This window comes from Bidens hawaiensis, unplaced genomic scaffold (genome assembly GCF_021521415.1).
Source record: "Bidens hawaiensis isolate Kalapana, Puna unplaced genomic scaffold, B.hawaiensis_p1.1 tig00011343_1, whole genome shotgun sequence".
NCBI classification, from domain to species: Eukaryota; Viridiplantae; Streptophyta; class Magnoliopsida; order Asterales; family Asteraceae; genus Bidens; species Bidens hawaiensis.
The window spans coordinates 163,870-178,854 of NW_027491883.1; the positions used below are offsets into that span (position 1 = coordinate 163,870).

At 37.1% G+C, this 14,985-nt stretch overlaps 2 protein-coding genes across 2 annotated transcripts; both read right to left on the bottom strand.

Moving 5' to 3' along the window:
• Window positions 1-22: 22 nt before the first annotated feature.
• LOC143537760 (uncharacterized protein At1g01500-like) lies at window positions 23-1,202 on the bottom strand. The gene has a single exon (XM_077031461.1). The coding sequence runs from the start codon at window positions 902-904 to the stop codon at window positions 110-112; it is 795 nt and encodes a 264-aa protein (XP_076887576.1). The 5' UTR covers window positions 905-1,202; the 3' UTR covers window positions 23-109.
• A 3,215-nt stretch (window positions 1,203-4,417) lies between these two features.
• On the bottom strand, window positions 4,418-7,689 carry LOC143537759 (DUF21 domain-containing protein At1g47330-like). Its single transcript, XM_077031460.1, has 12 exons — window positions 7,342-7,689; window positions 6,535-6,611; window positions 6,356-6,439; window positions 6,161-6,274; window positions 6,010-6,096; window positions 5,802-5,941; window positions 5,625-5,712; window positions 5,475-5,548; window positions 5,258-5,382; window positions 4,942-5,165; window positions 4,812-4,858; window positions 4,418-4,718 (listed from the first exon to the last, which is right to left on the bottom strand). The coding sequence occupies exons 1-12, from the start codon at window positions 7,514-7,516 to the stop codon at window positions 4,640-4,642; spliced, it is 1,314 nt and encodes a 437-aa protein (XP_076887575.1). The 5' UTR covers window positions 7,517-7,689; the 3' UTR covers window positions 4,418-4,639.
• Between the last annotated feature and the right edge of the window lie 7,296 nt (window positions 7,690-14,985).

Genomic DNA, 14,985 nt, shown 5'->3' on the forward strand with positions numbered 1-14,985 from the left:
TTAATAGGGTTGTTAATTGGTATTATAAAACTTATAACAAATAAGTTGTTTTCTACATCTTTTACAACATATAATCAAACGACAAAATTATAAAGTAAGAGAGGAATTACTAGAACCGTTTTCTAAAGATTCGGCTGGTTGACTGGTATGTCCGAACAAGAAGACCGACTCCGACACCAACCCCGAGACAAACACCGAGCCCTAACCCAACACCGACCTTTACACCCGCATTGAACCATGATAATGCACCGTCTTCACCTTCCATAAATTCTCTCTGGCTCCACATCAAACTGTTGTCATAATAATCATCCTTCCCATTTTTAAAATCTCCATATCCCGCCATCTGCAATGTTTTTGTCAAAATAACTGGCGCCCCGGAAAACGATCCCGCCACATAAACTTCAATCATTGGCAGCATCGAATCACATCCGACCGTTTGCTTATCCTTAAAAAAATCATAACTACCACAAACCATTGACTCGCAACTCATACTCCACTTGTCGTCAAACATCTCCAACGCACCCGAAATAATAACATCTTCACCATCTAAAACCTCAAACTTCACACTACCCGACAACCTTACACTGTCGGTAGTAACGAAAGTCGCTTCTTCAAACCTCTTGTCTACTCGGTTTCTTTTTAAACGACACGAACCAACCTCGGATTGCAAGGTGCATCTTTTACCATTCACTTCAATAACAGTATCAGGGTCCAAAGGTCTATGCTTTAAGGTGAAGTATTCAGGTGTGTAACCATCAACCATGAAATTATTTACTCGAATGTAAAACACGCGTATATCAAACCAAGATATTAATCGTTTACCATACGGTTCGTAAGACGGGTGCTTGATAATCTGCAGCCCATGATTCTTTAAGTCTTTCTCCATATTTACAACACCTTGCATATGTAAAGATAAATTTGCAGTCTTTGCAGAGAAACCCTACAAGAAAACATACAAAAGATTTAAACTTTAGAATAATTAATGAACCATGAGACTGCTAGTTGAGTAATTAAATTAAAATAAAGATCAAATTTTGATTTTTAATGAACTGGACTTTATACAAACAGTTGGTGTGCAGCCACCAAGACAGTGTGAAATCAAATACTATGTTTACAGTCCACACAAATTCAGCAACAACTTTATGAAGATCGAACTGATGCACTGAGTGATTCCTCAAATCTCTTTCAAATGGCCCACTTAAAAGTTTGATAATTTCTCTTGGTTGATAATAATAATAATAATAATACAGCTGGACTCTAAATTTTCTTGAATTGTCCGGGTTAAACAATATAACCCGGACACCCAGAGTTAACCCATTTATTAAACATGTCATGTATAGTTTGGCCCGTTTAATAAAACGGGTTATGGTCGCTAAACCAAAATTTGTGTTATTTTGGTGTTGTGTTTGTGGTTAAGATATGTTTATTTTTTGTATCGTGTTTCATATACTTTCATGTAAGAGTACTCTAGGTAAATAAAATGTTGGTGATTGGCCTTAATGTATTGATGGGCTAGGTACCGATACCTAAAAAATCATCAAAAACAGGTATCAGTACCAAAGACAAAAACTCAGTAAAATACGAATATCGATATCGAAACCTCAAAAAGATAGATATTGAATTGATACCGAGTTACCTACGATACCCGTTTTAATACCACTACTATTTGCTCATTCATACCTGGGAAATGATAGTCTTTTACTCTTTTATCTCAATTTGATTTTTTGTGGTGTATTCTTTATGTCAACAAAACACTTTAAAAATCATTAATTTTAAGCCATATGTTTTGTTGCTTTAAGCAAAATAGTTACATTATCTTTAATTTAAAAAAATTAAAATAGTTGTATGTTTTGATTCATCACTCATGCATTATCCCAAAGACCTAAATTGATGACATTACCATTATAAGATCTCTTGCTATGGGGCGGGGTTGGCTGAGATGGCTGGCATCATTGGGCACTCAACGCCATCAAGGGGCGTCCTTTGTGGTGGGGCGATGGTGCTGCAGGTGGTTGGAACGTCAGGCGGGGAAGAGAGGAATAGTGTGGTATTTTGGTGGGCCCTCTCTCTCTATCTCTCTCACACACACATACATACATATGTGTATGTGTGTATAATGGGTGCCGTTAACATAGCGCGACATTATTGGATGGGGCTTTGATGCCGCCCCCCCGGTGCTTACGTGACACGGTGGAAGGGCTTCGAAGCCCCCCACCATCTAGAATAGCCTAATAGTTTGTTTAAACAAAAACGGATAAAAGTTACATTGACTGATATGATAATTCGTTTAAAATACATTATTGTTACATACATTTGGCATGTTAGTCACACACTAAACATTGAACTATCATTATGTGCAATTAAACTCATTTCATTCTTTTCATCGTTTTTAAAACTAAACGTATTAAATTTGAATACGAAAACTCTATTATCATAGTCATTTACTTTTGTTCATAAAATGTTTTTAATTTGAATACGAAAACTCTCTTTCATAGCTAAATTGTCTTATCTACTCGCTTTGGCCCCTGCATTAATTTTGTGACCTCACTTGGCTAACTCAAGGGGAATGTATTAAAATTGTGTGCTGTAGTTGCGGCTATTAAATGAACAAACAAACACGTGATACACGTTGTTAAGTCACGAAAATATAATTCATGAGTTTTCTAAACAATTGGTTATTGGTAAATCCGATGACGAGAACAATTTGATTAACGTTATATTTACGAGCGGATGATGTCAAAATTAAAGTGAATGAAGCTTGGAAAACAAGACTTAAAGAATAATTAACCGAATTTTTGGTACATGGATATGGGGAGAAATATAAATTTTTTTTAGGATTTCATAACTGGAAGTTGTCGTCACATGATTATATAATATAAGTATGTTGATTAAGTCGATGATTATATAATATAAATATGTTGATTAAATTGTGTATAAATCGACAATCATAACTATATATCATTTTACTCATCAACTGTGAGGACGGAATATGTAAAAAACTAGGCAACAAATAAAAGCCGCCTTGGAATATTCAATCAAACAATTTAAATGCAAAGATGTAGAACACTAGAATATAATCAACATGTGGTTGGTACAAAACAATATATTCATGGGAGGGAATATCATCCAAGATAGAGGTGCTTGTTCGTGATGATATATTGTGTGAATGGTGGCTTGGGAGGCTTATGTATGGAGAGGTGTGGTGTATGTGAGATGGTTGGAGTTGTGAATGTGTGTGTGGGGCGGGCGAAGTCACGAGTGAAACAATAAGATAAGGAGAGAGATTGCACATCAAGACAACGAATGGTTAAGGTTATATGTGTTTTTATTCTAGTTTGAATGGTCACACACATCATAGGTTTAACGAAGTCCTTTGACGACAATCGAAATAAAGAATTTTGTTAAAAGCTTTAAAAGTAAACACTTTCCTTGTAAAATCAATATGTAAGTTTAAATACACCTCTAATTAATACTACTACTCAATAGGGGATACACTATTGTTTTTTTAACTGGCTTTAATTTTAATTAAGTTTTTTTTATCTTGTCGTATTAATATATACTCGTAATTTTATACGTTGCAATGAGTTTATAATTCGATATTAACATTATTAGAATCCGTATCAAATACTATATGTAAAGAACGTGTTACCACATGCCATGTCTCTACATCCATATAAATAAACATGTATTATGAAACCGAAAGTATGTTATAATGGTATCACAATTTTTAACAAAATTTATATTGAAATTTAGATAAAAATAAACTCATCCCAACCATGTATTTGGAATTATGTAAAACATGTATTTAACATTATAAGGAAAAAAAAAAAAGCAAAACTATATCTTTTTAGAAAAAGTTTTTTTAAAAAACAAAAAAATAAAGAATAATGGAATAAATCATGAGTGCATAACCTTTTTTTTTGGTGTGAAACATTTGCCTTTATAAACAAAGATACAACAATTTAAAGAAATTTCTACCAACCAATTCTCTATAATATTTGTGCCTTTTCCTTACAATAGAAAGTCATTCAATCAAAATGAAACAAAAGAGTAGCATAAAAGCAAATATAGAATCCGTTACAAATCAATATTGTGTTTCACAAACTTTGTTGAACACTTTTATGCTTTAATAGTAATATATAATGATGTGTATATAATAAAATTCATAAAACTAGTCTACTGGCCCTTTTCTTCCACATCAAACAACCATTACTGGTTTAAAAGAGTTCTAAAGTATTTTTGTTCAGTTTCAAAAATGCAAGTCTTAGCCATTTGTGACCATCAAACACAAAAACATTAAACAAAAAGTAATGTATTGCTTTCCACAATAAGCATCTAGACTAATACCGTAATACAATACGCTTACGCCAATATATTCGCTATTTGGTATTATAACCAGTTGTGACCATCAAACACAAAAACATTAAACAAAAAGTAATGTATTGCTTTCCACAATAGGCATCTAGACTAATACCGTAATACAATACGCTTACGCCAATATATTCGCTATTTGGTATTATAAACAACACACAATTTTACTGCATAAAGTACAGATGTAGAAAGATTTACCTAAAAGCAACCCATTGAGCTAATGGCATTGTATCTTGAAAGTAATCTCCAAAGAAGATGTATTATTATTTTACTGTAGCACCCGACCAGACTGTAGTGCGAGTGGATCAAGAAGGTTTTCCTGTGATGCATTCATGTTGATCCGTATTCTACATTTAAAACAACATTTTCATTAGATAAAAACTATATTATCATCAAACCAAATCTTCCATTTCTTTCATATCATAACTCGCTTATCTAACCTGTTGTGGATGTTCACATATTCATCAGTTTCATCCAATATCTCCTCCTGAAAATCGAGCGCATTAAGCACGTTAGTATCATTTGTAAATCATAAAATTAGTAACATTAGTTATTTATTTTTAGGTGTACCTGAAGAAGCTCTTCAATGACATCTTCCATGGTAATCACACCAACAACAATCTCATTCGGTGGATATTCGGGAATCGGATTATTCTCCAAATTCAGTATACAAAATGAGCAACCTTTATGTCTTTTTTTAAACGCAGGAGTTGAAGGGGGACTTCTTTTTGTCTGTTCATCTCCATCACTCTTCATCACACCACCATCAGCATCATGAAAATGTGATTTGTTTGCTACAAAAAAAAAAGTTAAAACAAATTTAATTCTAAAACATATACGTTTATGTATATATATACGTGCGAGTTAATAATATATATTCTCTCACTCTCTGTATCCTTGGACTTCAGCATGTTTGTCTTTTTGTTCAGATCTTTGTACACAACAGCTATATGACTATGCCCTTTTTGGAATTCATTTAAGATATCATATAGAGGCATATTATCTTCAACCCTGAAATTTTACACATCCTTAATAACATCAAACAAAATCTGTTCTCACATGATAACAAATGATTGAAATTAACAATATATTGATACGCATACCTTGGAACTTTCCTTAATAACATCTTTCTAAGAGGAACCGCATCATTTGGATCAACCGCCAACAGATTCTTAACCTGTTATGCCATTATGCAAGTTAATTGCCTTTATGGGTCACGTCTAATAACTTAACATATATATCATATTATATACCAGGATGATTCCAATGATATTTGTTCGGTCACCAGAATAAACAGGAACTCTGCTGTGACCCTTGGTCATAATTTCATTTAATGTATCCCTATGCCGACACAAGAAAACGAGTTAACTCACAAAACACGTGTGAAACTTATGTAATATGAAAATCAAGATATAGAGTTATAAACTCACAAAGTAAGAGTTCCATCCAGATCAAGGGAAAATGCCTTTGATATAGGGGTCATGGCATCTTTTGCGGTCTTCTCGGTCAACTCAAGTGCTCCAGCTATTATAGTAGTCTCATCATGGGTCAAATCACCTCCTTTACCAGCCTACATTGGTAATTTATTTCTTAAAGGTTGAAACTTTAAATCGTAACTGACGTAGTTATTTAGACTACCTCATTGCCATGAAAGTCAACAAAAGTTTTTAACTCTGCCCGGCGTAGAAGGGCAGCGTGCCCCTTTCCCAACATCCAATCTAAAACCTAAACAAAATTACAAAATTAATATCAAAGTATTCGTAAATGGAATTAAGGACTGCAAAATTACCTTGCTGATAGGATAAGCAAGAGGGAAGAAGAACCATAGCAGGAGACGAACAACTGGTGCCATGGTTGCTCCAACTGTCAACCCATAACGCGTAAAAACTGCTTGTGGTAATATCTATACACACAGAGTCGATCAGATAAAAAACATGATTAGATAGAACAAGTTTATCTGTCTTGATGATAACTAATAACTAACCTCTCCAAACATCAGAATTAGTGTTACAGATATCAGAATTGCAAGCCATGGTGGAACAACTTTATCCAGGAATATCGGAAGAGACTACAGTAAAGAAAAACAATTTAACAAGATTAATCATCACTCAATGCAACTGACAAAAGTTATCAAGAAACGGTAGCCTGTAACGTTGCACATACCTCCATTGCTAAAGAGTTGCCAATTAAGAGTGTACAAAGCAATAGATGCTGATTCTTTACAACCGGGAGTATCCTAGCTGCCACCAAATATTTCAACAAATATCAACGATACGCATATATAAAGCATTATGATTTTTATGCGTATACTCCAACTAATACAAATGTTGACTAAACAAGTCAAAGTAAGCTCAACAGGAGTTGTTCCATAACCGCACTTCAATCATCTTTTTCCCAAAACTTCCTTTCAGAATTATTAATCTGCCCTAGGGCTTCTTCCGATAACAATTATAAAAATTATGTATCTTTCTTTGTTTTATATTTTTTTAAATAACTATTACTGTTAACTAAAATTCTAAAACTGAACAAAAGAATCCAATTACAATAGAGAGGCAAGTAAGCGAGCAACAAGTTGCGCTGCCATCCCCTTCTGAAGGCAAAACCGATCCTACTAAAAATTAAGTTATAATTCTTCCGCGTTGATAAGTTGATGTGCACAACCAGAAACGTGGCAGCTTCGGGTGCAAGGGACCAAATGTATCAAATCTGAAACATGTTAGCTCTACCAAATAATATACTCTAATGATATCTTTCACATGTCTAGTGACAGTAATAATAATATTATTTCCTAATCATACATCAATAACTACTTCAATTCCACCTCAAAATAATAATAATAATAATAATAATAATAATAATAATAATAATAATCGAATCACATGTTCAATTACTTCAATTCAAGAGGTAGAACTAATATCTAGCTGATCCGATCAATAATAATAATAATAATAATAAAAGAGTAGAGGTTACAAGCATGGAGGCGATCTTTAGGACGGCCGGATTGGATGAGGACTTCGAGGTCTACGAGCCCTAAGGACATGAGTCCGAGAGTGAGTCCGGCCATCAGTCCGGCGAAGGTAACTAGACCGGCGATTATCAGTAAATACAAGAAGAATTTCGACTCACAACACGTCACATCCGCCATTTACTTACTTACTTGATCTCTCTCTCTCTCTCTCTCTGAATTGAATTAATAATATTAATAAACGGGATTTTAGTTTTATAAGTTACTGGTTTTGTGTGGAAAAGCCGACGAATTGACGGAGAAAGTGGGAATTTAAAGCACAGGTTTAACGAGGAAGGATGGATATTTGTTTGGGGGATGTATATATTTATATTTATGATATATATACACGTTATATTCGATAACACTAGTTTTATTCTATGATGATTGCTCCGACCAACAACGAATAAGATAAAAATGTTGTACTACTCGAAACGAATACAACAAATATTCTCGCACCAAAGTATATAAACGGTTATTGTGGGTCGGGGTTAAAAGAAGAGTTTGGGTTAAACTGTGTTCAGGGTTAAATTAAGCAGCGTTTTATAATAAAGACAGAATATCAAAAGGCGTCATTTTATGTTTTATCTGAATTTCATTAGACCATATTTAATGAAAAATTTAACTGGGTTAGTATCAAAAGACCATAACGTGAACGGAATTTGAAACAGGAAATACGTTTTCTGTCATTTCTTTTGATAAAGGATATCTAATTAAATTCAGATAAAACGTAAATGACGTCTTTTGCTATTCTGTCTAGAATAAAAATGAACGAGTTATTTTAAGAAAGAAAAAGAAAGGTTAAATTGCATTTTCGTCCATGTGATTTGTCTAAAACTGCGATTTTAGTCAAATAGTTTCAAATCCGTTAAGTTTGGTTGTTAAACCCAACATCGTACCCCTCTCACATGAGGTGCAGTTTTGTCCTTTTTTTTTCAAATACACCCCAGCCATCACGTGAAGGGGCATGCGAATTAGGTCTAAGGTTTATTTGGGGATAAAAATGACAAAACCGCCCCTCATGTGAGGAGTACACTGATGGGTTTAACGAACAGACTTAACGGGGTTAGTGGAATCAGGTTTAATTGCAATGGACAAAAATCACAAATTTGAAACTACTAGACTAAAATTGTAGATTTGGACAATCCACATGGACGAAACCCGCATTTTACTCAAAAAGACATATCAAAATCGGTTCACACGCTATATTTGTTTATATGATGGTCTAAAGGTGATGGTGGGCGAAATCGGTGGTGCGCAACGGCAATTATTGTTATGATGGCTAGGGTAATGACGATCGACATGTGATAGTTGTTGGCAGCGTTCAATAAAAGTAACTTATTTAACTTGTGTAAAATAAGTGACTCGAATCTATTCATTTATTGACAAAGTTTACAAATCAATTTATATTGATTAATATATATCATGAGTGTGTGTATACATAAGCTATCAGTCATTTAAAAGAGCATTAACATTGGAGGTTCGTTGAAAATTTCCGTAATAAAGAAAAATTGATAAAAAAGAAGAGTAACCTTCTATATTTAGAGGGTGATTATTTATCAATCTATATAATGAGTATAGAAAAACGAAAAAAAAGAAAAACATAATAATTGTTTCTAAGTAAGATAGAGATAAATATAAAGAATAAGATGTGTGAGGTTTTTATAAATAAAGTATAAAAAATTGTTTTTTTAGTTAAATTATATAAATAGTGATAAATTGCAAACCCACATAATGGGTGTTGGTAACTTGGTGCCACCCATCCTCACAACTCACTAGGCCTGTTTACGAGTCGAGTCGAGCCGAGCCCGAGCCAAGGCCAGCTCGAGCTCGATAATTATTCGAGCTAGCTCGAGCTCGAATCTTAATCGAGCTAAAAATGTGAGCTCAAGCTCGACTCGGTTTTAAATCGAGTCGGCTCGGCTCGATTTGGCTCGAATTTATATAAATTATAATACAAATAAAGACACAAATATAAATTAGAGTTTTCATTTGTAAAACATGAATCTGAATATCTGATAACACAATTAAAGACAAGATGTTGGAGTACATGAACTATGAAAGATAATTAAACGTTTATAAGCTACAAACGGATACAAGATTAACATAACATGAGGAGAATCAAACTTTTCAACAAGATTAACATAACATTTACATAGAATCAGGCATCAATAGTGAGCTTGAGAGAATGAATACTAGAATATGTCTTCTTTCATGCGGTAGCGATGATAGACGGCTGGAACCCTAAATCATGTGTTGTTGGACTTTCTGAGCGGCTGGTAGTGGTGAGAGTGAGATTAGGGTTAGATAATTGTAACTGGTAAATGGTAATAGATGTTTTGAGCGGCTGGTCATTTTGGATTTATAATTGTATTGGGCTAGATGGGCCATATGTTATATATTTGGATTTTAGACTAGATAAATTATATGCATATATATATATATATATATACTAAATTAAAATAAAATAGTTCGAGCCAATCGAGCGAGCTCGAGTCGAGTCAGGGCTAGCTCAGGCTCGGCTCGTTTAGAAATTTAGTCGAGCTAGGCTCGGCTCGTTTACAATCGAGCCGCTTTCTCCGAGCTTTTTTCGAGCGAGTTTCTAGCGAGCTTCGAGCCGTGAGCTTTTTGAACAGCCCTACAACTCACACCTCCATTAATGACCACCATGGCCATTGTCTCCTAGCAACACTAGGGTTGTCCAAAAAGCCAGCGGCTCGCTTGAAGCTTGCTCGAAAAAAGCTTGGCTCGAAAAAGCTCGATTATAAATGAGCTCGGCTCGATTTTTAAATTAGCCGAGCTCGAGTGAGTGTCAGCTCGGCTCGTGGCTCGGTCTTAGCTCGACTCGTTAGCTCGGCTCGTTTAGATTAAACCCTAAATTTTAATATCTATATGTAATAATAGCATACCAAGAAATAAATTAATAAAAATTATACCTATATTATGCCACTTGATATATAATATTTTATAAAGGAATAACTAAAATAAAACATATAAAGTTATAAATTTTCTACTTTATAAATTTTATATAATACGTATGTTAAAATTATAATTTTTGTCTTTTATATATCAAAATTTGTGAAATACAAAATAAAAAAAATTAACAGATAAAAAACCAAAAAATTAAAGGAGCCCGGCTCGACGAGCTCGAGCTTTAAACGAGTCGAACTCAAGCCAGCTCGATTAAGTTCGAGCTCGAGCACACTCTGACTCGACTCAACCCGGCTCATTTACAACCCTAAGCAACACTGACACAGTGACACTAGGTCTACCTACCATAAATACCCACCAAATCATAACCTACAAAACCTACATTTTATTATCCATTTGAAGAATAAATAAATTTTGATTGATATTGATCAATAATGTTCGTTAACACCATAAATCCACTAGGTAGCTTTTCCTAAAATGGGTTATATCATGGCAACTGAGGTTTAAACGAAATATAGTCTTGACTGGGATCTAGAATAAGAGGCGACTCAACAATTTAAAGGCCCCTAGACCTAGTTAAAACACATTTATAATTTACGATTACGAAGCCAAAAAGTTAACTAAACACATATGAGAGAGCAAATTAAGAAGTTCTAAAGTTAAAGACGCTAAACAATTGCCTCAAATTTATATGCCATAAACAAACCGGCTTCATACAACCCTTTTCCTTCCGTTTTTTAAAATAGCAATTCCTAGTATTAATAGATTAAATACACAACAACATGCAACATTTATTATTTGAACCTCAACGTTTTGCTTGTTGGACACATCATTTAATCACCATGATATCCCCTTGAGAGCCGTTTCAACTAAATGAAGGGTTTTAAAAAAAAAATAAAGTAAAAATAAAATAAAATTGGCCACAATGAACTTAAAAGTAACCTGACTAGAATGAAAGAGATTGCCTTAACTGGCCACAACATTGTAAAGGTCGGTTTGCTTAGTTGGTTGTACATTATGCATATTTGTTTGTAAGTTTCTTACCTTCAGTTTTGTTTACCAGGTGTCGTAGGCGACAGTTTCACTGACTACTCTCTCTACCCTTCACAGGTTCTACAATTGTTCGTTCAGTTTCAACTTACAAACCCTAGGTGACGGTCGAATCGATTTCGATTCTACTGATGCCGGGTTACAACTGTATCTGTCGACCGTACCGTCATCTTGCACCTCTTACCACCACTGTTATCTTGCTTGGCTATTGTCGGGGTATGGTACTAAGAACCCTAATTTATTATGTTTTGGGCTTATTTTATTATATGGGCTAATACATTTGTTATTGGGCTGAGGGGGTTTTGTGGAGGTAACCCTAACTGGGCTAGGCCCATTAGGGTACCATGATGGTGGCCATGAGGCTCCCTATATAAGGAGGTCTCCACCTCCTTATCAAGGGTTGGCAAATAGCTCAATAAGAGCCACCACCATATTTTTGTGTCTGTGAACAAGAGATCCTCTGGATTTCTTAGCGGTCACCTCCACACCCCCAAAAGTCACAGCAGATCACAGCAGCGGTTGGAGCAGAAGCAAGCAAGTCGTGGTTCGTTCATCTCGAAGTCCGTGGAAACATCGTCATGGGTCAGGTCAGATTCATTCACTGCCTTAGTCCTCCCTACCTCCTCCGATGAGGCCTCAGCAGCCCTCTTCCCCTTGCCGGTCTTCTTCAACGTAGACATCACTAACGATTTCACACGGCGATGGATAGGGGAGGTTGTGTTGTCTGAGCTATCAGACATACAACTATAAAATCGGACAAAGGATGCTTCTGAAGAACAGAGATCTGGAAGCAGAAGACAGGTAATCGGAATAGAATGAAAGAAAGAAAAGCTTTGAATAAACAACAAGGAAGATGAAGAATAAAAACTCTCAAGGGCTTGCTTTTATAGGCCCAGGAGAGAGAAATTTTGGTACTGATCGGACTTCACGCGCCCCCACTCGCATGTGTAAGCCAAGGCGAGCGCGACACGTGTCCCTGACACTGTGTGAGGGGACACGAAAAGAAACGATACAGCTGCTGCCAGAGTTCACGCGCCACCACTCGCAGGTATGGACCAACGCGAGCGCGACACGTGTTCCTGACACTATATGAGGGGACATGAAAGGCAACTGTAGCACCTCGAGAACACGAAAAGTCTGACACGTCTCCATCACTGACGCATGTCAGCAACAACCAACCACGTACATAGACGATTCGTTTCAACCAAAAGGATAGAATTTCGCGCAACGACGAGTAATAAGAAGAAAAAGACAAAACCCTATTAAAAGAGCAAACTATTAAGTCTAATATCTATCTTACCTCGCTCGCGCGAGACAAGACACACATTAGACTGGGGGGGCTTGAAGAGGTATGTACCCGCCTCAACACCGAGCGAGGCGGGTCAACCCACAAGATATAGACAAGAGGCTTGAAATCAAGACATTATGAAGGCACAAAGCCAAAACCTATGCGCATGGCGCATATCACATATGCTCACGCATATCACATATGCTCACGCATATCACATATGCTCATGCATCACATGCTCAGGCATCACATGCTCAGGCATCACATATGCTCACGCATCACATATGCTCACGCATCACATATGCTCACGCATATCACAGGCGCATCCGCGCGTGGCGCATATCACATGCTTGTGCATATCACATCTGCGCATGAAACATCTGCGCGTGAGAATAAAGAGAAGACCTCGCGCATCCTCAGGATAGGCGCGTATCACACATGCACATAATCAACCTCGTCCTTATCCAAATCAGGATTAGGGCAACCTTGATTGTGCACGTCAGACAACCTTCCAGAAGGTATCTTTTTAAGGAATAAGAATATGCTGATGTTGACAGCTGCCAATAAAAGGTGGACAACTCAGCAAAACCCATGTGCTACCACGTGATTATAACCAGTGAAAAAGCACCAGGTGTCCCAGAGGACACGTGGCGCAAAGCAGTTGGAGGAGGCCAACAAAGCCCTAATTGGGTCTGAGCCCAATCATTGGAAACCCTAGCACTATAAATACCACATCAACTCCACAAGGAGGGACATCCAATTACATCCAATTACAGAGTATTCAGCTATATTAAGCAATACACTCCATTTTCCTTACTCTCATATTATTATCTTCTCCTACAAACTCTTATTCTCACACCGGAGGGTTACCCCAAAGAGGACCCCTCTGTCCCTTTCTGAGGGGTAAGTTTACGGTGCTGTTCATTTTGTAGGTGGAAGAACACAGATCCCAGAGAACCATCGGTGAAATAGTATAATCACACCCGAGGAAAGTAGATTGTCTACCAGTGAGTCGATCCACGTTTCTTCATTGGCGCCATCCGTGGGACGGAAATGATCCACACTTCGCTTCTCGTTTCGGCCCTCCGATCTGTCCATCAGCATCTCAGATCTACGGATCTGTTCATCAGATCTACGGATCTGTTCATCAAGATCTACAGATCTGTTCATCAAGATCTCAGATATACGGATCAATATTCCAGATCTGTTCATCAATATTCCAGATCTGTTCATCAATATCTCAGATCTGTTCATCAATATTCCAGATCTGTTCATCGATATCTCAGATCTACGATTTCTTCTCTCAGATATATTCTTGCGTAGATCTAAAAAATATTTCCAGATCTGGAAATACTATCAGATCTGTTGGAAGAAAAACACAAGAAGAAAATACTATCGGATCTGAACAATGATCTGGAAATGCACAGGAAGAAATACCCGATATTTTGGGTAAAACCCTCATATCTGTGCTGAATCAGATCTGGGTTCGCTCACGCATCAAGCATGCTCAAACATCAAGCATGCTCAAACATCTAAGTATGCTCACGCATCGATGCTCACGCATCGATGCTCACGCATCAAGCATGCTCAAACATGCGCGCAGGCACCGAGCGCGCGACAAGCATGCTCACGCATCAAACATGCTCACGCATCAAGCATGCTCAAACATGCGCGCAGGCACCGAGCGCGCGACAAGCATGCTCACGCATCAAGCATGCTCAAGCATCAAGCAGGCTCAAACATGCGCGCAGGCACCGAGCGCGCGACAAGCATGCTCACGCATCAAGCATGCTCAAGCATCAAGCATGCTCAAACACCAAACATGCCCAAGCATCAAGCATGCTCAAACATCAAGCATGCTCACGCATCGATGCTCAAACATCAAGCATGCTCAAACATCAAGCATGCTCAAGCATCAAGCATGCTCAAGCATCAAGCATGCTCAAGCATCAAGCATGCTCAAACATCAAGTATGCTCACGCATCGATGCTCAAGCATCAGGCATGCTCACGCATCGATGCTCAAACATCAAGCATGCTCAAACATGCGCGCAAGCACCGAGCGCGCGACAAGCATGCTCACGCATCAAGCATGCTCAAGCATCAAGCATGCTCAAGCATCAAGCATGCTCAAACACCAAGCATGCTCAAGCATCAAGCATGCTCAAACATCAAGCATGCTCACGCATCGATGCTCAAACATCAAGCATGCTCAAGCATCAAGCATGCTCAAGCATCAAGCATGCTCAAGCATCAAGCATGCTCAAACATCAAGTATGCTCACGCATCGATGCTCAAGCATCAGGCATGCTCACGCATCGATGCTCAAACATCAAGCATGC

Excerpts from the sequence above, each read along its gene's own strand:
- LOC143537760 (XM_077031461.1), bottom strand. The coding sequence starts at position 904 with ATGCAAGGTGTTGTAAATATGGAGAAAGACTTAAAGAATCATGGGCTG.
- LOC143537759 (XM_077031460.1), bottom strand. The coding sequence starts at position 7,516 with ATGGCGGATGTGACGTGTTGTGAGTCGAAATTCTTCTTGTATTTACTG. Across the intron at positions 6,097-6,160 it reads TTGCTTATCCTATCAGCAAG|GTTTTAGATTGGATGTTGGG; the intron begins GTAATTTTGCAG and ends AATTTTGTTTAG. Across the intron at positions 4,859-4,941 it reads TCATTGAAGAGCTTCTTCAG|GAGGAGATATTGGATGAAAC; the intron begins GTACACCTAAAA and ends CTCGATTTTCAG.